The following is a 25129-nucleotide window of genomic DNA, read 5'->3' as shown; positions in this document are numbered from 1 at the left end:
ATGTGAATGGTATTTCATGGCGTTTTAAATATTTATCAATTAGCATATTGGAAGCAAACATAAAATAATGCAGTTTGACGATGCTGTTAGTGTATATCCAACTCTAACTGTTATTTTTCTGTTTGAGCAGACGCTTCCCGGTGGTAGAAAGGCAATGGCGCATCGCCTGTAAAAAAGAAGAGCAGAAATCGGACGAAGGGAAGTTGGTTTCAAGCTTGTCTTCCCGTCTACCAACCGATGGGGAGATAACCCAGGGTTTCATTGATAGGAAGCAGAGGTAAGTGGGGATTTATTTTGTTGAAATAGTAGATTTTTTTGTTGGTTATTGTAATCAGAGAGAGTTCACTTTCTTCCAAGAATTGGAATTACTTATTTTAATCAGCAACTCCAAAAGAATTTACACAATCACAAGCAATGTATGACTGTTGTTGGATCTGCTGTGGTCCAAATATAGATGTCACGGAGTTATATAAACAGCACAGAAATCCAAGGCGTGGGTATTATGAGCGTAACGGAAATGCTTGCCATGCCCATGTTACGAGGGATCCTAAATATGAAACATGGGAATCTAAAGTTCCGAAAACTAAATTTAAAAACATGAAATGTAAGATCACTGGAATATTCACACAAGTGAATATCCATTTGTTAGATAACAGTAAATGCGCACATGCGAAGAGCTTGTTGCGATACTATCTCTTTCTTCATTTTTCTGGGAAACAATGAGGCTGAGGGATTTGCTTGGTTTGCATAAGTTGAAAAACCCTTCATTTTTCGTTTTGAATTCTTTTAAAGGGAAATTAAGAAATGTGCATGAAACATGTTTTTTGGGTTTTCAAAGAAAAAGGTCTACAATGTTGAAAATGATAGCAATAAAGGGTTCCTTGATTTGTGCCTTAATCAAAGGAGCCACAATAAGTTTCTCCTTGAACATGCACGAGTTGCTATGAGTTAGGAGCTAATTCCTAAAAAGTAGGACATGTTCCTAAAATTTAGGGTGAATTCCTAAAATTTAGGAAGTGTTGATGAAGTAGTTAACTGACGTGTCAAAGTGGAAGGCCGAGTTATCAGTCTTCTAGTGCGAGTTAATTGAGGAAAAGAACCTGTGGTTGAGTCTCATGAGATAGGAAGAGTTGCATGAGTAATTAACTCATGCTAACTCAAACAATCACAAAAGCAAACTCCTTAATTAGAAACTCACCAGATTGGGCCATTCGAATTGCTTTATAAGGAGGACAAAGGCACATAATTTGATCATTGTTTTGGTGAGCACGAGCTGCTGAGACCAAGTGATAGGAAGCACGAGTTTGTGCGTGGAGCTTGTGAGAGCAAGAGTGTGCAAGAGAGCTTGTGCACAGGTTGGTAGAGGGCAGCGGTGATCAGCAGTCTTGCAAAGGTTTCAAGCTTAGATCAAGCAGGAAAGACAAGTATGGTTTCCAGATTGAAACTGTTGTATTTTGTAAGAGATCAATTGCTCAATTTTTGGTAAATTTTTCATCAAGCAGAGGGTTTTCCCAGTTGGGTTCTCTAGACAATTTTGTGTTTTTGAATTGTGTGGCTCTGCTTTTATTTCTATTCCTATTCCACTGCATCTAGTAGAGAAGTTCTGTGTTTATGTGAGAATAAATTTTATTTCAGATTGCTCATATTAGCAGATTAGAATTTCGTGGATGTTTTGCATATACTTTCTACATTCTTACATTCTTTAAGCTTGTCTAAACCTAAATTGATTGGAGGCAATGTTGAATTTCCATGAAATTCTGCAATTGCTATGATGAACAATCTGAAACTAATTCTTTTCACCAAGACATAGAATTTCTCTACGATAGATAGGTAGTGGAATAATCACAAAGATAAATAAACACAGTAACTAATTCTTTTCACCAAGACATAGAATTTCTCTACGATAGATAGGTAGTGGAATAATCACAAAGATAAATAAACACAGTCACACAATAACACAATATTTTCCTTGGGAAGCCCAACTGGGAAAATCCCTTCTTTGCTGTAGTATTCTTTATTGATAGAGACTGAGCAATCTGGTTTCTTACAAGGCAGGTGTTGAATTTCCATGACCTTGTTGTCTAGGATAGTATCTTAAATTTCTGACACTACCAACCAAGAATCTCAACAAAGCTACTTTGCATAGCGGAATATAAACAACAGTAAATCACACATGCACAATTATAGACAACTCTTTACAAATTTTTCAACCCAACTTCGTTATATATATATATTTTTTTGAATCTAGGATAATCGGTAACTGGTGAGAGTTATCCTTAACAGACCCAGGATCAAATCTCACTGGCTGCCACTATAAACCTAGGCTACGTGCAACAACCTGCAAGCCGCACAATAGCAGGAAACTTATGCCTCAACAAGAGCCGAGATGTCCTCTATGAGGTCGCCTATTCTTCTAGCCAAGACACAACAGGTCAAATATATACTCAATGAGATTTGAACCCTCATCTTGTGGGTTTCACCCAGCGAAACTCACCGTTAAACCCCATATCACTGTATGCCCAACTTCGTTATATTAATCAACATATAATACAACAGTCTAGGGCTCCCGTACAAGGGATAATGACCATCAATTATCCACAAGTACAAAAATACAAGATACAATGACAATCTCGCTGCACGCTGAACATCTATGTCGTATCTCGTCCTGCCGGTCCTTCGCTTCCAATCTGCTCTCTAGCTGCCCCATTAAAGAGCTACACATTAGGCTCAATACTTCACCCAATCACGCAACAGTCCAAAGTCCTTGTTTGCTACTCTACGGCTACCTTGGACATCTACATGCTGCCCTCCAACAGTCCAAAGATGCCCAATACAATCACCAATCCTCACTGTGGAATCTGCTCCTAGGAAAGGGCTTCTAACCACCAAGTAAAGCCCAACCACTTGGCTTCCACAGGCTGCAAAGACTACCGTCCAACTTGCATCAAAATCAACTCAACATATCAAGAATACATACCTCTACATTCATCATGGGCTGAGGTATCACTGCTGCAATTTATGTGATCTGGTTAGGGCATACAATGAACATGTGCTGATCCAATCTGCACCTCTAGGCTGGCCAATACCTGATCTTCAATCGGCCTTCTTAGTAGCTTCTTTCGTCCATCATAGAGCTACACATTAGGCTCAATACTTCACCCAAACACGCAACAGTCCAAAGTCCTTGTTTGCTGCTCTAGGGCTACCTTGGACATATACACGTTGCCCTCCAACAGTCCAAAGATGCCCAATACAATCACCAATCCTCACTGTGGAATATGCTCCTAGGAAAGGGCTTCTAACCACCAACTCAAGCCCAACCACTTGGCTTCCACAGGCTGCAAAAACTACTGTCCAACTTGCATCAAAATCAACTCAACATATCAAGAATACATACCTCTACATTCATCATGGGCTGAGGTATCACTGCTGCAATTTCTATGATCTGGTTAGGGCATGACCCAGGTCCATGTTAGCTCTACAAAATACCCTCACAGACCTCTCTACAGCTGCGGCTAGGGTCCTTCCAGTGCTGCTCCAATTCGCTACTGTTCAAGGCTAACAACCAGCCCCAAACTACCCTCACATGACCCTGTTAGGTCTGCGACCCACCTGTTCTGGTCTCTAGGGCTGTGGCCTCAAGAACAGGGACAAAACTCCCACAAAACCACACCAAAATACCTCCCAAAGCTGCCTAGGGAATGTGGTAGCCTCCTGCTCTGCTTTAGGACCTGCAAGTAGCACCCAAACACATGAAATCTGTCCAGCGCTTCTCTCAGACCCTGTGGCTGTCCTTCTACAGCTACTCGGCCTCCAAACAGACTTCAAACACCTTGCTTTGTCCTCTCCTAGAGCTCGGCTATCACATGGATATGTCTCTATGATTTGATGCACCTTTGGATGATTGAAATGACCTCCATGCACCTTCTATTTATATACAAAAGAAGGGCTCCACAAATTCTCTTAAGTGACATGTCTTTTGGACATAACAATCTCAAGCCTACATGACTTGTATGTCCAAAAACCCATCATATATCTCATCGTAGTCAACTTGGAATTTGACGATTTTCGTTGCGTTGGATTCTCCTCAACATCCTCTATCATCTCCATCCATTACATGTCTAAAATGCTTCATGGCTTTGGCCCAAACATCAATGCGTGCAAAACCCAAACCTTGGGTTCCAAGCCCACAATGACCTATTGTGGTGCTCCAACCTCCAAACCATGAACCCTAGGGCTTGAAGTACCTCCCAAGCTATGAAAAAGCAACAATAGGAAGTGACCCAGAGAACACACTTGTCCTCAAGCTATACTAGTTGGACACACTCTACGTACACTTGACCTCTGCTTACCTGCTTCCTTGCGTGGCTCGATTTCCTTTCTCACAGGCTGCCTATTTCCTAGCGTAGGGGACTCTCTATTACTTAGGGCTCGATTCCTATTTCCTTACGCAAATCTGCATCAAGGAAGCTCTCTACACACTGCGTATTGGCTCCTCCAAGATATGTTGCCTCAACAAAGAACTCTCTCACACACAAACTTGTGCAAGACAACAATGATCCAAACATGTGCCTTCGTCCTCCTTTTAAGCAATTCGATCCATGCTATATCCGGCAAATTATAATTAGACAATTATAAAAATTTGGAACAACAATTGTGATTGACTAGTTAAGTGAGTTCGAACTAAGCTTTCTCCAATCATAACTTGGAGTTATAACTCGTCCTTGCCTCAATCGAAACTAAAGCTTCAACTCGTCTTCTTCCAAACTTGAACTGCCACTTGGAGATCCACTTATCTGACCCTCCAACTTTGCGCATGAATCTACTAAATCCACGAACTCATTCATGGTCAAAGGAAGAATGATCGTGGTGCTTATCTGGCTAAGGCACATGCACAGAGAAGACCTTCTTTGCTACACTTTTCAACACTCCCTCTTAGCGAAGAAGGTGCTTCTTGAAGAACCTCGTCCACTTGGATCTATCTCCAACACTACCACATTCTTTGCCACTGCAACTGCTCCCTATGAACTAGAAGACTTCCTTGCTTTCTCCTGTAGAATTTGATTTGAAGACCTGTTCTTTCCAACTATGCTCCTAGGATCCTGCTTCTGAGCATCCATCAATGTTAGCTCATACCAATTGGACCAGACAGACAGATTTGGAAGAGGCCTCCTGCCCACTCTCTTTCACCATCATCGATCCTGTAAGTTCTTCTAGCACTGTTATGGGTTTGTCTCGGTCTTTTAAGACACCCAAGAATTTTGCTGCCAATCCCCTAATTAGTACGATCTCCCTCTCTCCCTCTTAGGGCTAACCTTCACCAATCCTATTGGCTATTGGTATTGTCCATCGTACCATTTGCTGGCTTCTACCAGCTCTGTTAGCAACTGCTGGGCATTGCATCTCGCAATTTCTCCAATCACGCCCAGCGTGGCACCTTGCCCGCGTCATGATCCCCTGTAGCCATCCTTGGTTGCTTTGACTGTTGGCTCGACTATTTGCCAACTCCTGCGCTCTGCCTGTTGAGGAATGTAACTAGCGTTAGTCTTCATAATTATATTTGAGTCATGATGTAATGTAATTATAAAATTTATTATTATTGAGAAATTGACTTATTAAAGCATGGGTTTCATGCTTGGGTCAATTATTTATAGGTCATAGCCTCCATTGCAGGCTTCTAGGGTTTATGTCAAGTGTACTTGTCGATGTCATAATGTAAAAGACCCTTCTTGGGCTTCTCTTGTTAAGAAAGAAATTTATTTTATTATATTTTAGGTCTTCTAGGCCTCTTTCGCCAAGTCCGCCTAACAAAGAGGCAAAAACACCTATATAAAGGCAAGTCAAAATTTCAGAAGTCTAAAAAAAGTCGAATTTCAGAAGTGCAGGTAGGTCGAAAAGTGCAGGCAGGCTGAAAATTTTCAGAAGTTCAGGCAGCTCTGAAATTTTGAAGAAGCTGGGGCTGAAATTTCTGCGTTGTTGCTGGGTTATAGTTGTTGAACAAAAGGAGAATATCGAAAGTTGTTGTATCATCTTGGAAGGCTGACTTGGTGGAGGAGGAAGGTCTGTTGGTTTAAGGTCTTGGTCAATCCCTTTTTTAATCTACTGAAGGAAGAGTTTTTGATTGGGTTTTCCCCTATATAGGGGTTTTAGCCCTGGCTGAGTGCCTACATCTAGTCTCCATGATCTTTATGTTTTTGTCTAGATAATTTCTTGATGAGAAGAAGATAAAAGAAAAACATAAGGAAGGTAATGAGGACATAATAATATCACAAGTAATTATCAACATAAGAAAATCTCTCTACCTTTTTGATTTTGTAACATGGTTCCAGAGCTTAAGGTGAAAGAAGGAAGAAAAAGGAAGTTTGAAGATCAGGAGAATAAGGAGTTTCAAGGTTAGGTCACAAGGAATAGCAGATATCAATATGACGAACTCAATGAAGGCAAAAAACAAACTAGAAGGAGCTTCCAACTATAGGGCATGGAAAAAGAGGATAGATCTTATCCTCGAAAAGCGTAAAATATTGAATCTTGTTCAAGGGAAAGTCAAGAAACCAACAAATGAAGCAGAGAAAGAGAAGTTTAGAGAATCCGAAATTGTAGCCATGAACCTAATAGTGGATGACAACTTAATTCCATACATTTCCAACATAGGTTCCGCTCAAGAAATGTATGAGGCTCTCTCCAAATTATTCATAATCAAGAACATTGGTCAAATAGAAAGCCTCAAGAATGAATTAAGAACCGTTAAGATGACGAATGATGATACCTTTTCATCATATTTTGTAAGAATCTCCAAAATAAGAGATGGACTCGAAGCAATAGATGAAATCATACTAGAAAAAGAGCTCATAATTACTGCTCTTCTAGGAACACCAAAATCTTGGAGTGCTTTTGCATTAGGAATCAACATTTGGAAGGATACACCAACATTTGAATAGATGTGGAATGCATGTAGTCAAGAAGAAGCTCGGATATCATTAGTAAACAACAAAAAGGAGGATGAAGAAGAAAACACCTCAAATGCATATTCTGCTCATCACAAGAAGAAGGGAACCTTCAAGAAGTTCAAAGGACCAAGGAAGAAAGTTGACCTATCAAAGATTGAATGACGGGTCATTACAGAAGTCACTGTCTTGAGAATCTAAGGAATAGGAAGAGAGAAAGAAAGCATGCAAATATTGCTGATGAAGCTCCACCGAAGAAGAACATGACAAAAGAATCCAAAGTCAAAGACTTATTTGCTAGAGACTCTTAAGGATACTATCCCTTAGATATTCTTCTATCTTAAGTTTTACATTGTTTTTCTTTATGTTCTGATTTCTAGAGTCTGTAGGTCTAACATGTCTTGTTAGAACATTTTTGAATCATTTTGATAAGTTGTAGGTATCCCTCCGAAAGATTGGATTAAGAGGGAGCCTTCACCATTTTACAAAAGATAAGTATTTTGTTCTTTGTTTCATCTTTTCATGTTTGGTTTCCTCCTCACATCGAGATTTGTTTGTATTATATGCTAATAACCTTTTTTTTGTATTGGTTAGGAAAGCTTGTTGAATATTCAAAGGCTATGGAGGAGAATTGAAGCATGGAAGAAGTTTTGTTGCAAAGGAAGCCCTTCAAGAATTGATGCCCTACAAGGTTAGTTAATGAACAACTCAAGGTATGTGTTATACTATAAGCTTTATCATAAAGTTCTCTTCATGTAAAAGGTACAATCATTCTTCTTTTGAAATTTACTTTACATTATGACATCGTTATGTGTAGGGTTTTGAATCACAAAAGATTCTTGTTAGGGTGATTAATCATTAGATTGAATCTACCCTCATGATATTATTTGATCATTCTTGTGTAACCCTCACTCTTAGGGTTCACTATAAAACCCTAGCCTCTTGTTGCTAAGGGCATGTTAATATTAATTATGGAACCCTAGTTTACTTAGGGTTGTTGATTCTATTCTTTGATGATTAAGGTTTTGATATTGTTATGAATCATGATAGAAGCCCTAGCCCTTTAGGGTTTGCTGTGAATGTCTAAATTATGTATTGAAACCCTAGATCTTTAGGGTTTGTGAAACAAAACCCTTGTAAGTAAGATCCTAGGAATGGAGCCCTAGGTGTATGTTCATATGTTTTATCAAAACCCTAGCCCAATGAAAATTGTTGTACTTTGATGTATTAATGTTTGTGTCTTGGGTTTACCTAGTACATATGAATATTGATATGAGATGTTAGTGCATGAAATCCTAGATATGTATATGACTACTCATGTTTTTAGTTTGTGAATTCTAGGGTTTGTAACAAATCCCTAGTAAAGATGGATTTTTTAGGATGTGATTGTTTTTTGATATAGTTTTGATAAATCTAGGGTTTGCAAGAAACCTTAGTAGAGTCTAACATGTAAATTCTGAAAATTGTTGAAACCTTAGATACATAGTGGAATTGCTGATATCTAAGGCATTGTGTCTCAAAGATGGAATCTAGGGTTTGCAATAAATCATAGTAGAGTTTGTCATACATCTTTGAAAGTGATATTGAAGCCCTAGATATAATGAGACTGATATCTTGATTAAGTTGCTTCAAATCTTGATGAGGTAGTCTAGGGTTTGTGACATAACCCTAGCAAGAGGTTGAAGTCGAGTATGTTTCTCTTGCTGATTTTGAACCTAACTAGGTTCAAATGTTTGATGTCTAAAGTCTAAATGCTTCCATTGTATTGGCATGATTTTGATATAGTTAACTTCATGCTTCGATTTGTATTTGGTTGTACTTGCTATTGAAGATTTGCAGGTACATAAGCGTCAAGATGATGAAGATGTTCGTATGAGCATGATGAAGGAAGTTATGATGATTAAGATGACCTTGATGCCGTAAGAAGGAATGTACCCATGAAAGGTTCTCCGATGCTATAGAAGAAGGAAGTGGTTAATCTCCATAAGTTGAGAGGGAGCTTCGATAGAAGAAAGGGTATAACTCCCTAGTTGAGAGGGAGGGCATATTATGACAGTGAATACTTTGAAGTAACCAAAAGTACTATCTATAAATGTTCACGATTCATGAAGTTGCAAACAAAAGACTTGAGAAGTACTGAGGCTATATTTGGTGCAGTTGAAGAAGTGGTAGAAGAGAGCTTCTGATAAGATGTATTTGGATTGCTTGATGATGATATAAGCAACATCCGAATGAATGAAGGCCCCAAAGGTTTGTGTTTACTTATATGTATATTTGAAAGTTTATTATTGATTGGGGTTTGTGTTTGTACAGGTAAAACTCTCCATAAAAAGGTTGAACACTTTGGAAGCATGCTTGGACAAATGGATATATCTAGTTTGATAGGGACAATTGAAGCATCTAATGGTGGATGCTTGGGAGGACATCTGGCTAGCCTGTGTTGATGTCTAGATCCCGGAGAGGGAGGGTGGCGTTGGTTATGGAGCTCTGACCTTGGATACACACCTAGATCCCTAGGTTGATGGTTATCAAGTAAGCCTGATGGTACCTAGAGTGGTTGAAAGATTGAGTCCATCTTAGTCCCACTTGGATAGAATACCCTGGTTAGGTATCTAGTCTGCAACACTGAGTGTGCTAGAACTCTTCGTAGTTTATTTTGAGATCTTCCATGTACCTGCATATATATGTGTGTGTGTAATTATGAATACCTCCCTAGTTAAGAGGGAGTGTTGAAGAATGTAACTAGTGTTGGTCTTCATAATTATATTTGAGTCATGATGTAATGTGATTTAAAAAAGAAAGAAAAATATTTTTTTATTATTGAGAAATTGACTTATTAAAGCATGGGTTTCATGCTTGGGTCAATTATTTATAGGTCATAGCCTCCATTGTAGGCTTCTAGGGTTTATGTCAAGTGTTCTTGTCCATGTCATAATGTAAAAGATTCTTTTTGGCTTCTTTTGTTAATAAAGGAATTTATTTTATTATATTTTAGGCTTTCTATGCCTCCTCCACCAAGTCGACCTCAAAGAAGGACAAGTCGGTTTAACTAAGGGTCAGAAACACCTATATAAAGGCAAGCTGAAAATTTTGAGGTATTAAAAAAAAATTGAGCTTCAGAAGTGTAGACAAAACGAGCAGTGCAGGCAGGCCGGAAAGTGCAGGCAGATCGAGAATTGCAGGCACGCTGAGAAGTTCAGTCGGGTCGAAAAGTGCAGGTAGATTGAGAATTGTAGGCAGGGCGAGAAGTGCAGGTAGATCGAGAATTGCAGGCAGGCCGAGAAGTGCAGTTGGGTCGAAAAATTTCAGAAGTGCAGGCAGGTCTGAAATTCTGAAGAAGCTGGGGCCGAAATTTCTGGGTTGTTGCTAGGTTATAGTTGCTGAACAAAAAGAGAATATCGAAAGTTTCTATATCATCTTGGAAGGCTAACTTGGTGGAGGAAGGTTTGTTGGTCTAAGGTCTTGGTCTATCTCATTTTGAATCTATTGAAGGAAGAGTTTTTGATTGGGTTTTCCCCTATATAGGGGTTTTAGCCCTGGCTGAGCGCCTACATTTGGTGTCCATGATCTTCATGTTTTTGTCTAGATAATTGCTTGATGAGAAGAAGATAAAGGAAAAACATAAAGAAGTTAATAAGAACATAATAATATCACAAGTAATTATCAACATAAGAAAATATTTCTACCTTTTTGATTTTCTAATATTGCCGACTTCAACACTTGTGACCGCTTGACCCCACGATCCTCTGCACGTTGTCCAGGCTTGTTGCCCAAGCCTGTTGCTCACTGCCTGAATCTGCTGCCTGAACTTTCAGCACACTTCTTGAGCCTTCTTGTTCTTTGCTCGAACACTTAAACAACAATTTTTTATTTTTATTTTCTATTGGCCGGTCTTTGGCCACTGCCGGTTGCTTTGGCACATGAGTGGCGGCTACCGGCCACACTCCCTTCCCGTCTATGGGTTCTCTGGTCAGCTTGGTCAGATTCACTGGCCGTTGTGTGCCACACGATGACTTTGTTGATTGTCTCTGTCACGTTCTACTCTCGGGATCCACTCATAGTTGTTGCCGGCTGTTCACTGCTGATCACTCTCGACCTTGAGCTCAAACTTGGACACTCAGGCTCAACAAGGCATCGTTGTGCCTTGATTGTCGTAGGTATGCCTGCATTTGGCCATTCTTTGCTTCTTTCCACCACTGCCGCTGGCCTCAAAGTTGGCGACTCTTTCGATCTACTCGTTTGGCGGCTAGTTGGTCTAGTTTGGCTGCTGGCATGACTTCTCATCAACCGTGGTGCCCCTGTCCCTGATTTGCTGCATGGTTGGCTATGCACAGGTCTGGACGATTTTTTTTTTTTGGTTCGTGGCTCGATGGTTCATTGGCTTCTTGCAGTGCTGCTACAGTGGCTGCTCTCTTGTTTGCCGCTGCTGTAGGGTGCTTCCGCCCTCCTGAGGCCTCGTCGACCTCTTCCGCCCAATTATTCTGCTGTGTTCCTGTTGGTAGCTCTGATTCAATGCTTGCCCCGGTGCTGACTCGTTCCTCCTCGACCTGGTTTGGTTCTGCAAACAATCTTCTGCGTGCTGGCTGTCTCGGCTGGACCACGTGACGGGGCCCTTGGTCGGCGTGCCAGTTACTGGTGGCTGCCGACTTGGCCGACGACTGAGTGGCAACTCGGATCTGTTGTGGTGGCTAGGTCAGCCTATTGGCCAAACCCTTCGGATCTGTTGTTCTTCATGGAGGTGCGAAAGGAGTCTTGTAAAGAGGCTGAAGGGTGCATTAGCCCCATTGTTGTTTCTATAAGGCTTATTCCATACATGGGATCACTTCTAAATTTCTAATCTTTTCCACAAGCTCTCACAACATTGCTATTGGGTTTGGAGATGTTTGTCTTGAGCTCGAAGTTTCTGTTGGAGATTCCCTCTTTTCCTTTCAAGTAATTTGTTTTGCTGTTAACACATTGAAGTTAGATTCTTTGACGATTGATCTGGGGAGGGAATAAGGTTATCTCTATTATTAGGGTCTTCCTTTTCTTCTATCGCTAATTCCTCCCCTCTTTTCCTATGGATAGTCTTCTTGGGTAGGTATACTGAAGTTGTCCATCCTCTCTATAAATGTGACATCTAAAGGGAATATTAGCATAATGCAACCTGCTACCTCTCAAACTAGCAGGGGTCCAAGGAGGGGATCCTATGGAGCAACTACTAGGTCAAGGGGCAACAATGAAGCGATAACCCATTGTCACCTCATTTAAAGCTCCCTGCTCTTTACGGACTTTCACTGATGGGAGGAGACCCAATATAAGAGGAACCACTAGATGAATGGATCAATAAGAGGATGAGGAGTGATTCCTAAGGCCTATACACAAGAGAGACTCAATTATATGGCTTTCTTACTCGGGAAGTAAGGTGATATGGTCTCTAGGAAGGGGCTAAGAGGATTCTTGAGGCTAGAATTTGGGAATATATCTTGTAAAGATGATTCCTAGGTCAGAAAATCCTTATGGAGAAGTGGCCTTTATGTGATCTCTGTGAAATCAGAGTTATAAAGTTGCGGGACCACAAAGGACCAAGTGGACCCAGAATTAGGTCAAGGGTATGGATTTGATCAACCAAGGAGGGAGTTGACCTAATTATGGAAGAGAAAGAGATCAAAGGAAAAGTTTCCTTTTGAGGATTGAATGCAATGATCAAAATGAGGACACTAGCCAAGGGAAACCTAGGGTAAGAAATGGTCCTTGAGCTAGGGCTTGCTATGTCTCGGGATCCCATTGTCGGAATTGTTTCAAATTTGGAGGGCCTCTAGAAAAAACCCTAGTGCAGTTATGGACTAAAAATCAAGGTGTTTCAATGTCTACAATGAGATTTATTTGATGCCCTAGGTGCCCTATGGTGGCTACGCCTAGAAAGAGAGAGAGGAGGCAAGAAAAATAAGCGTTTAGGTGACCACCAGTGGATGGATTAGTGCCTTGCCTTTGGGAGAGATGGAGTCAAGATGAACTTGTGATTTGGAGAAACTATACCCAATCAAGGAGACCTCTAGACAACTTCGCATGGCAATTAGGGCATGAGAGTAGTTGCCAGAAGATTTTATACTTCAATATGCAATAATTGATGACTTATCAAGGTATTTTCAACAAAGATAACCTCTAGGAACATTCACCCATTCATACATGACACATGCAATGATGCAACACTTCAAAAGACCAAAATTTCCACAATTTCACATAGAATAGTAGTAAATTTCAGACCTATATAGCGAAAATCCCAACAACATTCATGTGACAAAGTAAATAACAAGAATAAACATGAAAAAGATCACTTACATGTACAAATGAGTATATCCAATCATCATATTATGCCAATAATGAAGCTCCAAGACCAAGAAGATAGAATCCAAACATCAAAATTCATCCATGAAACCAAACTCGTCCTCCAAAAGGGAATGTGAAATTCTCACAAGAGCTAGTAACCCAATCCAAGTGATGATGAGAGAAATGAATCACCTCTCATCTATTTATACCATCTCTAATGAGTTTGATTTGCCTAATTGGCCTAATTGAGCTCCAAATAATAAAATAATGTACAATAATAACATCCCTTCCTGGCAAACCCACCAAGATAGCTCTATAACATAAAAATAAGCCTTTCACGAGGGCAAAATGATCAATAATTTGAGTTGTTGGGCCTTTGAGGAGGCCTAATGAAGTCCAAAGTGTGCCATGGTGAGAAAATGGACTCCAAACATAGTGGACAAGGGGTTGGCCCCTTGTTTTCCAAGCAAGTCACTGTGGTGCTCCCAAGTGGATGTGGGGGCACAAGGACATCCTCATGGGTCTCCAAGTAGATCGAAAATGCCTGTAAACCATCTATAAGGGCTAGGATGATGACATAAGCCCTCCCTTTGTTTCTTGTAGTGAGACACATCCTCATATAGACCCTGGAACATTTTCCAAGTGTATAGTTGTTAAAATTGGCAACTAGGGCCAAACTCCATGTGGGTCACCTCATTTATGGCAGCTGATATTTTTCCTAGATTCCTCTTGTCGAGAGGTGTAGGATTGATCTAAATATCATCTGATTTCGACAAGTATTTATGGAGATATGAATTTATTTGTATTTACTTGACAAATTGTCAAGGTCGGCCAGCAGTTAAATGTGTGGCACACATGCCCAGTAAATCATATAAATACAAGAGAGGTTGATTCATTTTCTCATCATCTCATGTCACTCATTCTTCTCTCTCTCTCTCCTTAGCTTTGGGTTATACAAGGAGCAACTCACACGTGGGAAGAAGGAGGACGCATTAGGGCAAGGAGGATGCTGAAAAGAGGACGCAAAAGCTGCTGAAGGTCTCTTTGACCTGTGTTGACCAAGCGTTGACTCATCAAGGGTGCGGTTTTCGTGTGGTTGCCTCTCCTAGGCAGGCCACAGATTTTGGCACAAAAATCGAGGCAATTCATCCACAGGTTTGACCAACGTTAACTGCCCTAGTTTTGGGTAGCAGGTTGACTTCAATCAACAACAGTTTGACTGTGTTTTTGGAGCTGTTCAAGGGGTGTTTCTTCAGGTTGTTCGAGGGCTAATTGACTGGAAATTGACCAAGCATATTGGAGGTCAATTTCAACTCATTTGACCAAGTTTGACTTTGCTAATCTAGGGTTTGCTGCTGCTGATATAAAATTACAGAATTCTGATTTTGTACTATTTCTCTTTGCTGAACTATTGAAGATAAAAGAAGATTTGATCAAGGGTTTCCCTGCATTGGGGTTTATCCCTAGCTAGCCGCCACATCTTGTGTCTCTTGTCTTGGCTTGTTTTCTGTTGATCGTTTTATGTTCTATCTACACTTTACTTAATGTATATGTGATTGCTAATCTGTGGCTAATAATAAGAAAAAAATTAAACTGCTGTAAGCCTAGAACATACCATAATTTAACAATGGTGCAAGTGTGGAGCCGACTAGGCATGGTGAACTAGGTGCATCATCTTCATCCAAAAGGTGGAACACGAGTAATCAATGAGCGGTGCTGGGGAGACATGAAGTGATCTCTGCTATGGTGGAGGCCCATGGCTCTCAACACTCACCCTACAAGTGCAAATGTGCCCCTTTGGAGGGCTTTAGACCGTGTATAGGGAGACCAAGCCCCAAATGGAGACCAACCTGCAATCTTTCAGAAGATCCAATGCGTCCCCTTGCTCTCCAATACAACAAATCATTAGAATAATAAAGTAAAAGAGTTTACAAATCATGGAATAAATGGGGCACTTCATGGTGGCATGCCCTTCAATAGTGGTGGGCTTTGGCATGTACAAGTGTCTCCAAGCTCAATAAGGGGGTTAACAAAGGACCCTATTAGGTAGTTTTAACCTTTAAAGGGGGGAGACATGTCCATGTTACATACATTAGGTGGTAGGTGGCAAATGATATAGTGATGGAACAGAATGGGGATTGTAGAAAATTTATGATCTGCACCATTAACCCAGTTTACAAGTTTGCATGTGTTTGTTTAGGCCCAACCCACATGTTTTGTCACGCTGATATAAATTTCAGTATGCATTTATTGTAAACATTAAAAGAGTACTTCTACTATTTTTCACTTTCCTATCAGCTGGTAATTAATACAAAATTTAGGCAAGCATTCACACATATGAGACACTTATTTTTGGTCAAGCTGACCCCAGAAAAACCCCACAGCCTCTTGGGGAAAACCGATCTTCAAAGGAGGATTTTATTGCTTGAGAAATTTAAAATAAGTACATAAAATAAACACAATACTTATCTCCCTTTTTTGCTATAACATTAAATGCAAATTTCTGGAAATTTGTGCCACTGTAATTTTCAGATTTCACAAAATTTTTGCATTTTCTCACAGCTCAGCGCCTTGCATTTTGTGCCCAAATTCTGCCTCGAAATTTGTGCAATCCTTGCCTCGATTTCTGTCCCTAAAGGTGGCTATTTTGCCTCGAAAATTGTGCCAAACAACTCCTCGATTTTCATGTTGCCTGAGTCAGTTGTCCCAAAATTCTTGCCTCGAGTTTCGAGTCTGACATCAACCTTCTCCTCAAATTTCGAGCCGTTCTGCTCCTCGAAATTAGTGCAGCAACGCCTTGAAATTCGGGCCTCCTTGCCTCGAAATGCGTGCCTATTGTAGTTGCTAATCTCCTAAATTTTCACATTTTTGTGGCTGTCTGCTCCTTGGAATTTGTGCCCTTCTCTAGTTGCAAAATTTCTCCTCCTTCATGAAGTTTCTCCTCTCCTCATTTCTCATGCTCTCTCAAGTGTGAAGTGAAGAATGAGATCCCTTTTCTCTCTTATGTCTCTTTGAAGAAGATTGAATCCCTAAACTTAGGATCCAATGGTTGAAATTTCATCCTCAAATCTCAAGATGTATGGTTGAGATTAATTCTCCCTAATTACCCGCCTCATACATTGGTCCCATCACTTAAAAAGTCTCTTAGTACCTTTTCTATTTTTTCTCATAAAGTGATTTTTCACCTCATTTCAATATTAGAAAAGTACACTTAGTACTTTACACATAATGTCACTTTATAAAGTACAAATGACTTTAATATTAGAAAAAGTATATGGTACAACACTTTTTAGTACCTTTTCAACCCATGACATTAATATAACTCATAAATGTCATTGAGACAAAATTAATTAATGTGTTCACTAGGCTAAAAGGAATAAAAGCCTAGTAACACCTCTCCTTGGTACTATTTTCAACACTCCCTCTTACCGAGGAAGGTGTTTCTCACCACTCCCATCTTGTCTCTGAAAAAACATGCTTGCCTCTTGGCAAAGACTTGGTGAAAATGTCTGTTACCTGCTCATCAATGGATATATACTCAAGCTTCATTGCCCCTCACTGAACCCAGTCTCTAATGAAGTGGTATCTGATCTCTATATGCTTTGACTGATCGTGAAATACTGGATTCTCAGAGAGTTTAATACAACTCTGATTATCACAGTAAATCATAGTTGGTCTCAACATCTGACCAAATAAACCATGAAGCATCTTGTGAAGCCATAATGCCTCACACCTTGCATGAATGGCTGCCATATACTCTACCTTTGCGCTACTCAATGCCATTGACTTCCGTTTCCTACTGAACCATGACACAACTGCTGAGCCCAATGAGAAACAACATCCGTGGAAGTACTCTTCCGGTCACTGACATTGCGAGCCCAATCTGAGTTTGTGCAACCAATCAATCTGACTCCATCACATCTGATGTAGTCTAAAGCATGATCCATTGTGCCCTGTAAGTACCTCAACACATGTTTTGTAGCCACCCAGTGTACTCTCTCGGGCTTCATCATAAACTGACTCAATGTGTTGACTGCAAAACAAATATCTGGTTTAGTGTTAACCAAATACATCAATGAACCGATCAACTCACGATACAAAGTGGGATCCACCATCTCGGAATCAACATCATGCAACTTCTTCCAGTTGGTGATCATAGGAGTAGCCATAAATGTGCAACCATCCATACAAAATCTCCTCAAGATATTTCCTACATACCTGCCCTGGCCCACGAAAATATGCCCATCCTCCTGCCAAACCTCCAACTCTAGAAAGTAATGCATCAACTCCATATCAATCATATCAAACTCTGAAGCAAGATCTCTCTTGTAGTGCTGGATGAGTTTGTCCTCCCCTGTAATAAACAAGTCATCCACATACAGTACCAAAATGAGTGGATCATCACCTACTAAGATAAAGTATAGGTTCGGATTTGCATCACTCTTTTGGAAACCCATCTACTGCAAGTAGGCATCTATCCTCTCGTACCATGCCCTCGGTGCCTGCTTTAGTCCATACAAGGCTTTCTTCAGCCTACACACATGAGACTCCCTCCCATGCAACTCAAAGCCCTCAGGCTGCTCAATGTACAACTCCTCCTATATAACACCATTGAGAAAGGCGGTCTTCACATCCATCTGGTGAATCCTCCATCCCATCTCAACTGCTATAGATATCACTACTCTAATGGAAGTATAGCGAGCAACCGATGCAAAGGTCTCCTCATAGTCAACTCCCTCTAGCTGTGAGAACCCTCACGCCGCAAATCGAGCTTTGAACTTCTCCATGCTGCTATCGGCAACATGTTTGATCTTGTAGAGCCACCTAGAAGTCACCACTGGCTTCCCTTTAGGACGTGGCACTACCTCCCAGACATCATTCTTCATGATAGAGGCATACTCCACCATGGCATCCCTCCAGATTTGCTGTCTAGCGGCCTCCTCAAAACCAGCTGGCTCTGTCTCCACAACATCTGCCACAAAGCCACCACGCAATCTCTTTGGTGGTCTGCTCTCCCTCATTGACCACTTAGGTCTCCCCATTGCCTCCTGAGCCTCCTTCAGGGTCTCCCAAAGCCATCTTGGCTTTCTCTTCCTTGCAGTAGTCTCTTGTGGTGGTATGGGAAAATCCTTAATTGGTGCCTTTCCTCTAGGCAAAGAAGGCTTTGAAATAGCCAATGGAGAGCCTGAACTCTGAGATACTGTGCTTGATGAACCTGCACCAGGGGATCCAGTACCAGGCGAAATTGTGCTCTTTGAACTGGTCACCCCTTAAGAAGGTGAACCTCCTGATCTTGAAGTACTCCCTGATGCACTTGAAACTTGTGGTGTGGCCCCTTGCTGAGGAGCCTACTGCTCTACCTTATCAAACTCCCGAGACCTCCTCAAAACCCTCTCCTATTCAAATGTCACATCCCGTCTCAGGACAATCTTCCTCTGTGCAGGAAGATAGATACGGTAGGCTCTGTTGGCCTCATTGTAACACACTAGGATACCCCTCTCTGTAATGGGTTCTAAATTCGTCCTCTTCTCCTCAAGGACGTGTGAATATGTAAGGCACCCAAATATCCTGATGTGCCCAACTTCCGGCTTCTTGCCGGTATACACCTCCTCAAGAGTCTTTCTCCCCAAGACTCTATGTGGGCTCTGTTCTGCAAATATACAAAAGTGTTACATGCCTCGACCCACAAGAAGAAAGGTAAACTCTGATCATGTAACATCGCTCTAGTTGCACCCACAACGGTCTTGTTCTTCCTCTCTGCCACCCCATTCTGCTGAGGGTTATAAGGCACAATGAGCTCCCTCTTGATACCAACACTCCCACAAAAATCCCTCATCTTCGCAGAAGTGTACTCACCCCCATTGTCTGATCTCAACACCCTGATTTTACTCCTTTTATGGTTCTCCACACGAGCCTTAAATTCTTGGAATCTCCGAAAGATCCCTGGTCTTTAGGAAGTAAATCCAGGACCTCTTGGAGTGATCATCAATGAATGCCACATAGTATTCGTATCCACTCAATGAAACATGGGACATAGGACCACATACGTCAGAATGAATCAAGTCAAGGATACTTGCAACTCTGCTGTCACTGCTCTGGAAAGGTGTCTTGGTGTACTTTCCCAAAGCACACCCCCTACACACATCATGATGCTCTGTGTTGAAGTCAGGCAACCCTGTAACCATCTCCCTCAACATCCTGAAAGCTCCATGGTGCAAGTGGGCCATCCTCCTATGCCACAACTCACATAACTCACTGCTACTAGTTTGCACTACCATAGCTCTAAGAGGCTGAAACATAAGTCTGTATAGTCTCCCACTACGAGCTCCAATCACACGAGCAGACTCGATACTGGATCCCCTGGGATATATCAACGCTTGTCCCTTCCAGAACAATACCTCATACCCCCTATCTGTTAGTTTTTGTAGCATCGAATGTGTTCTAGCCACAAAATTTGGTGGAGAGGCTAGAATACATGTATTCTCCAAAACCCATAAATCATTTCTGGAAATTCCACCTAGAGACGACTTAATTAAAACAATTAATCAATTTTTAATATTTCATAAGTCTAAACTTAGGAAATATGATTAATTAAAGGGTATTAATTAAGTCATGGTGAGAATCTTCTAGAAAAAGACTTAGATCGAGTTCTAGTTAATCTTAGCCATCAATTAAGTTTTAATCGCGACCGTTGATGTCTCAACGAGAGATTATAAGAAGAAACTCGATGGGGCTTGAAGAACACACACCATTAGTTTGATTTCACTAACAGATCGATTTCCAGAGTAGCAGCGCTGAGTTGCCGGAGAGTGAGCTAGTGAGCTCGAAGCAGTGAGAGAGGGGCATGGATAGTAAGGCAGGGGGAAGTTTTCGAGTTCCGTTGAGTGCGCTGCAGAGAGGCAGTAAGTGCCACAGAGAATCAACGCGGTTCTTTAGAGGGGATTTTGTATTTTGCTGGGGAGGAGAAGTGATTTAGTGCCAGAAGCTGGAGGAAGAGTCCGGAGGCTAGAAGTATCTGTCTTCCAAACAACAACTAATTAGATAGCGAGAGGGAAAGCAGTTTTGAGTTGTGAGGACGCAGTACTGCATAGGCTGACACAGTGATTGCGCAGAGGCAACAAAGAGAAACTCAACTTGAGATAAGGACAATGTTAGATCGCTTGTGGGAGTGAGATTTTTCTCACTAGATTTATTGTCAGCGATTTCTCTGTATGGATTGCTAGATTTGAGCATCCATAGTCTTGTACTCAGATTTAATACTGCATAATATTAAAACCCTCAGATGCTGCACCGATTTTCCCATGTTGGGTTTTTTCCGGGGACTTAGTCCAAAAATAACTGTGTATGTGTGTGTGTGCATCTATTCTTCCAACATTTTTTATTTCTTTCGCAATATTTATTTTGTGAAGGTTGGAGTGTATTTGTTTCGATATTTGTCGTAGCACACAACAAATAATTTGTTTAGTTAAATTAACAAATAGAAGAAATAATATTAGTTGCAGGCTGGAGGAAGGAGTTTCGAATTACTACGTAAGCAACTGTTCGAAACCCCAGGGGCTACGCAATCCCTTGGCTTGGAGGGTCAATTTTTGAGGAAAAGTTTATTTCTCTGAGAGAGTCGACAGAGAATAAGTTTTCTAGATCAAATATTACCAGAGGCAAAGGGAGAAGCAATATTTTTCTTGCAAAGCATATCTTCAACTGGTATGCAGTTATTTTGCAGCAGTTTACTGGTGCAAAATAACGTCAGGAGGAAGGAAGAGCACACACTGAGGGAATTCTTTCCTCAGGGAACTTCTAGTCCAAAAGTTCGATTTTTCACTACAGAGCAATAGTAGTTGTGAGCAGATTTTCCCACTCCAGCAGGGAGTGCGTAGAGCCAGTCAGCAGCTGCGCAGAGGAGAAGAGAAGGAGTTCGACTTTTTGCAAAGATGGCATCAACAAGGCTGAGAGATTAGGATCAGTTGGACGGAGCCTCCAACTACGTGATCTAGAAGGCAAGAATTTCTTGTCTTCTAGATGAATACGATCTCAAAGCCTACATCGATAACGTGGTAGTTGTACCCACAGATGCAGATCAACTGAAGGCCTACAAGAAGGAGATGGCGAAAGCAAAGAGGCTGATTCTCGATGGGGTTCGAGATCACGTGGTGTCTCACATAGCTGGCAAAAATACTGCCAAGCAAATGTGGGAAGTTCTTGTTACGCTATACCAGGGATCTTTCGAGCAACGGAAGATGTATCTTGAGGAGAAGTTGAGATGTACAAGGATGCAGAAAGGGGAATGCATAGACCCCTTCCTCACTAGGATTCAGGATGTCCGAGACCAGTTGTTTGCAGTAGGGTCAGTGCCCCAGCCTACAAAATTGGTGCGGTTAGCTCTAAACAACATTTTCGAAGACTGACAAGTCTTTGTCCAGAGTATGTTAGGCAGAGACAAGTTGCCAGAGTGGGATCGAATGTGGGCTAATCTGCAGCAAGAGGAGATGAGGCAAGATTTGGTGAAGAGCACCATTAATGGCAACATCAACAACAGTGGGACGGAGCAAGTGAAGGAAGAGGAGAATGTGACCCTCGCATCAATGGGGCAGCAGGAGCAGCGCAGGAGGAAGAAGGAACTTTCCAAGGTCAAATGCTTTAGATGTGGTGAACTTGGCCACTACAACACCCAGTGTCCTCTCAGGAAGAAGGACAAGGAGGAAAAGCAGGACTAGGCTGCAACTCATGTAGAAATCGACAAGCTGTCCTCCAGATTGGAGGAAGAGTTTTCCATGATCACTGATATACCTCCAGGAGTGAGGTGGGGTGATTTGGTTTTGTAGCCCTAGAGAGCTACAGGATGGGCAGGATTCTTGAGGAGGTCCACCTCTTGAATCAGAACCTTGCTACGGGAGCCCACAATATTTCAGTAGCAGGATGGATCAGTGGCAGATGGTGCAGTCAGATGCCAGAGTGACAAATGCAATGGCTAGTAGCAGTCAGATACTGGGCAGCACGATACAACATTGGCAGCAATGCAGTTGGTACAAAGCAGAGTCAGCAATAGCGTAGAGGCTTCAGTGACAGCGCAAAGACTAGCAATAGTTAGAAACTCGGGAGACAGATGCATCATACTGATCACAACTGATTCAATATTTTGGATGCTTTTCAGTTGCAGTTGTTGTAGTTGCAGCAACAAAGGATGGAGAGGAAGTTGTAGCGCAGATGTAGTGTTGGAAACAGTTCAACAAGGCCAACAACAACACAGATGCAACATATATCAGAGTTGTGCAGTAGTTGGTGGGCAACAAAAGCCAAACATTAGCAACGTCACAGGAGGTGGTGCAGAGATAGGGTGTTGCTTCACTGGGTTGCAACGCTAGAACACATTTGTCACTAAGAGGGAGTGCTAGTTTTTGTAGCATTGGATGTGTTCTAGCCACAAAATTTGGTGGAGAGGCTAGAATACATGTATTCTAGAAAACCCATAAATCGTTTATGGAAATTCCACCTAGAGACGACTTAATTAAAATAATTAATCCGTTTTTAATATTTACTAAGTCTAAACTTAGGAAATATAATTAATTAAGGGGTATTAATTAAGCCATGGTGAGAATCTTCTAGAAAAAGACTTGGATCAAGTTCTAGTTATTCTTAGCCATCGATTAAGTTTTAATTGTTGCCGTTGATGTCTCAATGAGAGATTATAAGAAGAAACTCGATGGGGCTTGGAGAACACACACCAACAGTTTGATTTCACTGGCAGATCGATTTCCAGAGTAGCAGTGCTGAGTTGCCGAAGAGAGAGCTAGTGAGCTCGAAGCAGTGAGAGAGGGGTAGGGATAGTAAGGCCGGATGCTCCACTGCCTATGAACCAAACACGGGAAGATGTGACATGAGTGGCTAAACTCACCACCAAAGCACACTCTGAATCAAACATAGCCGCAAAAATCATCTACATCTACTGAAGTTGCAACTCCTTGTTTCTTCTTACCCTTCTTGTTGGGACACTGAACAACATAGTGACCCATTTTCCCACAAGAAAAACATTTCACCTTGCTCATGTCGTTCTCCTTATCCTTTTGCTTCTCTTTCTCTTGCTTTGGTCCACTAGAACACCCCTTCTTGACCTTCTTTCCCTTAGCCGCAAGAGCAACATTCTCCTTTTCACATCCCTCACCACTCTTGTTGCCACCCCTCACGCTCCTCTTGATCTCCTGGATGAAATCGTCCCACATCCTTCTCCAACTAGGAAAGTGCTCTCTGGCCACGAAGTCGTGGATAAAACCATCCCACTTCTCGGTGAACCCATTTAAGGCAATCCTAACCAAGTTGGTCCTCTGGAACAACCTCTTCAATGGCAGTTGACTCATCCTTCACCTGTGAGACTGGTGAGGAAGGATGTCACACTGTCGGTCTTGGTAATCTTGGTGTTGCATAGCTTTTGTTTCAACACCATCTTCCTGTTCTCATTAGAACTCTGGTGTAAGGAGACCAAGGAATCCCACATCTGATATGCATATCTCATCCCTGAAACATGAGGGAATAAATGGTCCTTGATGGCATCTAGAATGCTCCTCTTTGCCTTCACATTCTTCTTGTTGAACTCCACCAACTAAGCTGGGTCATTGGGTGCTTGCACAACTGCTTCAACAACATCCCACACTTCCACCTCCTCCAGTAAAAATATAATCCTCTTCTTCCATGGGCCAAAGTTTTCAGCCCCTGCCAATCTGTCCTCTACTCTCAACCCAGTAGCCATGACCCCACAACCAACAATATGTAGCAAATCTGGAAGCTATAACCTTCCTCCCTCTGAGCAAATGAAGCCTTTGGGTTTCTGACAAGGTTTCAAAGGTTTTTGTTCATTGTTTGAAGACTTTAAATGCTTGCTGCCCTCCTTACCAGTTGACTGAAATTTGAGATTTGAGTCTCAACTTGGCTAAACTCAGCTTTGATACCATGTAGAAAATTTATGACCTACACCCTTAACTAGTTAAGTTTACAAGTTTGCATGTGTTTGTTTAGGCCCAACCCACGTGTTTTGTCATGCTGATATAAATTTCAGTATGCATTTATTGTAAACATTAAAAGAGTACTTCTACTATTTTTCACTTTCATATTAGCTGGTAATTAATACAAAATTTAGGCAAGCATTCACACATATGAGACACTTGTTTTTGGTCAAGCTGACTCCAGAAAAACCCCACAGTGTCTTGGGGAAAACCGATCTTCAAAGGAGGATTTTATTACTTGAGAAATTTAGAATAAGTACATAAAATAGACATATACTTATCTCTCTTTTCTGCTGTAGCGTTATGCAAATTTTTGGAAATTTGTGCCCACTGTAATTATTAGATTTTCACAAAATTTCATGCCTAAAATTTCTGCATTTTCTCATAGCTCAGTGCCTCGAATTTTGTGTCCAAATTCTGCCTTGAAATCTATGCAATCACTGCCTCAATTTTTGTGCCTGAAGGTGACTGTTCTACCTCGAAAATTGTGCCAGTCAACTCGATTTTCGTGCTGTTTGAGTCAGTTGTCTTGAAATTTGTGCCTTGAATTTCGGCCCTGATAGCAACAACCTTCTCGAATTTCGAGCTTTTTTGCTCTTCGAAATTTAGGGCTCCTTGCCTCCAAATTCATTCCTGTTGTAGCTACTAATCTCCTCGATTTTTGTGTTGCTGTGGCTGCCTCCTTCTCCTTGGAATTCTTGCCCTTCTCTAGCTGCAAATTTTCTCCTCCTTCATGAAGTTTTTCGTCTCCTCTCTTCTCCTCATGCTTTCTCAAGTGTGAAGTGAAGAATGAGATCCCTTTTCTCTCTTTTGTCTCCTTGGAAAAGATTGAATCCCTAAACCTAGGATCCATTGGTTGAGATTTCAATCTAAAATCTCAAG

The 25129-nt window shown here is 41.3% G+C and overlaps 1 protein-coding gene across 2 annotated transcripts in view; it reads left to right on the top strand.

Moving 5' to 3' along the window:
• The window catches only part of LOC149179403 (clathrin adaptor complexes medium subunit family protein), a 215448-nt gene that overhangs the window by 1153 nt on the left and 189166 nt on the right, over positions 1 to 25129 (top strand). For both annotated transcript variants that reach the window (XM_089420647.1, XM_089420648.1), the window contains exon 2: positions 131 to 277. In XM_089420647.1, the coding sequence (XP_089276773.1) occupies positions 131 to 277 (147 nt within the window). The remainder of the gene's footprint in view (positions 1 to 130; positions 278 to 25129) is intronic.

Source organism: Pinus tabuliformis, chromosome 4_1 (genome assembly GCF_031772625.1).
Source record: "Pinus tabuliformis cultivar Carrire ecotype Pingquan chromosome 4_1, CPIR1, whole genome shotgun sequence".
Classification (NCBI taxonomy): Eukaryota; Viridiplantae; Streptophyta; class Pinopsida; order Pinales; family Pinaceae; genus Pinus; species Pinus tabuliformis.
Note: the sequence above shows the minus strand (reverse complement) of the source record. Positions and strands in the feature narration are given on the sequence as shown.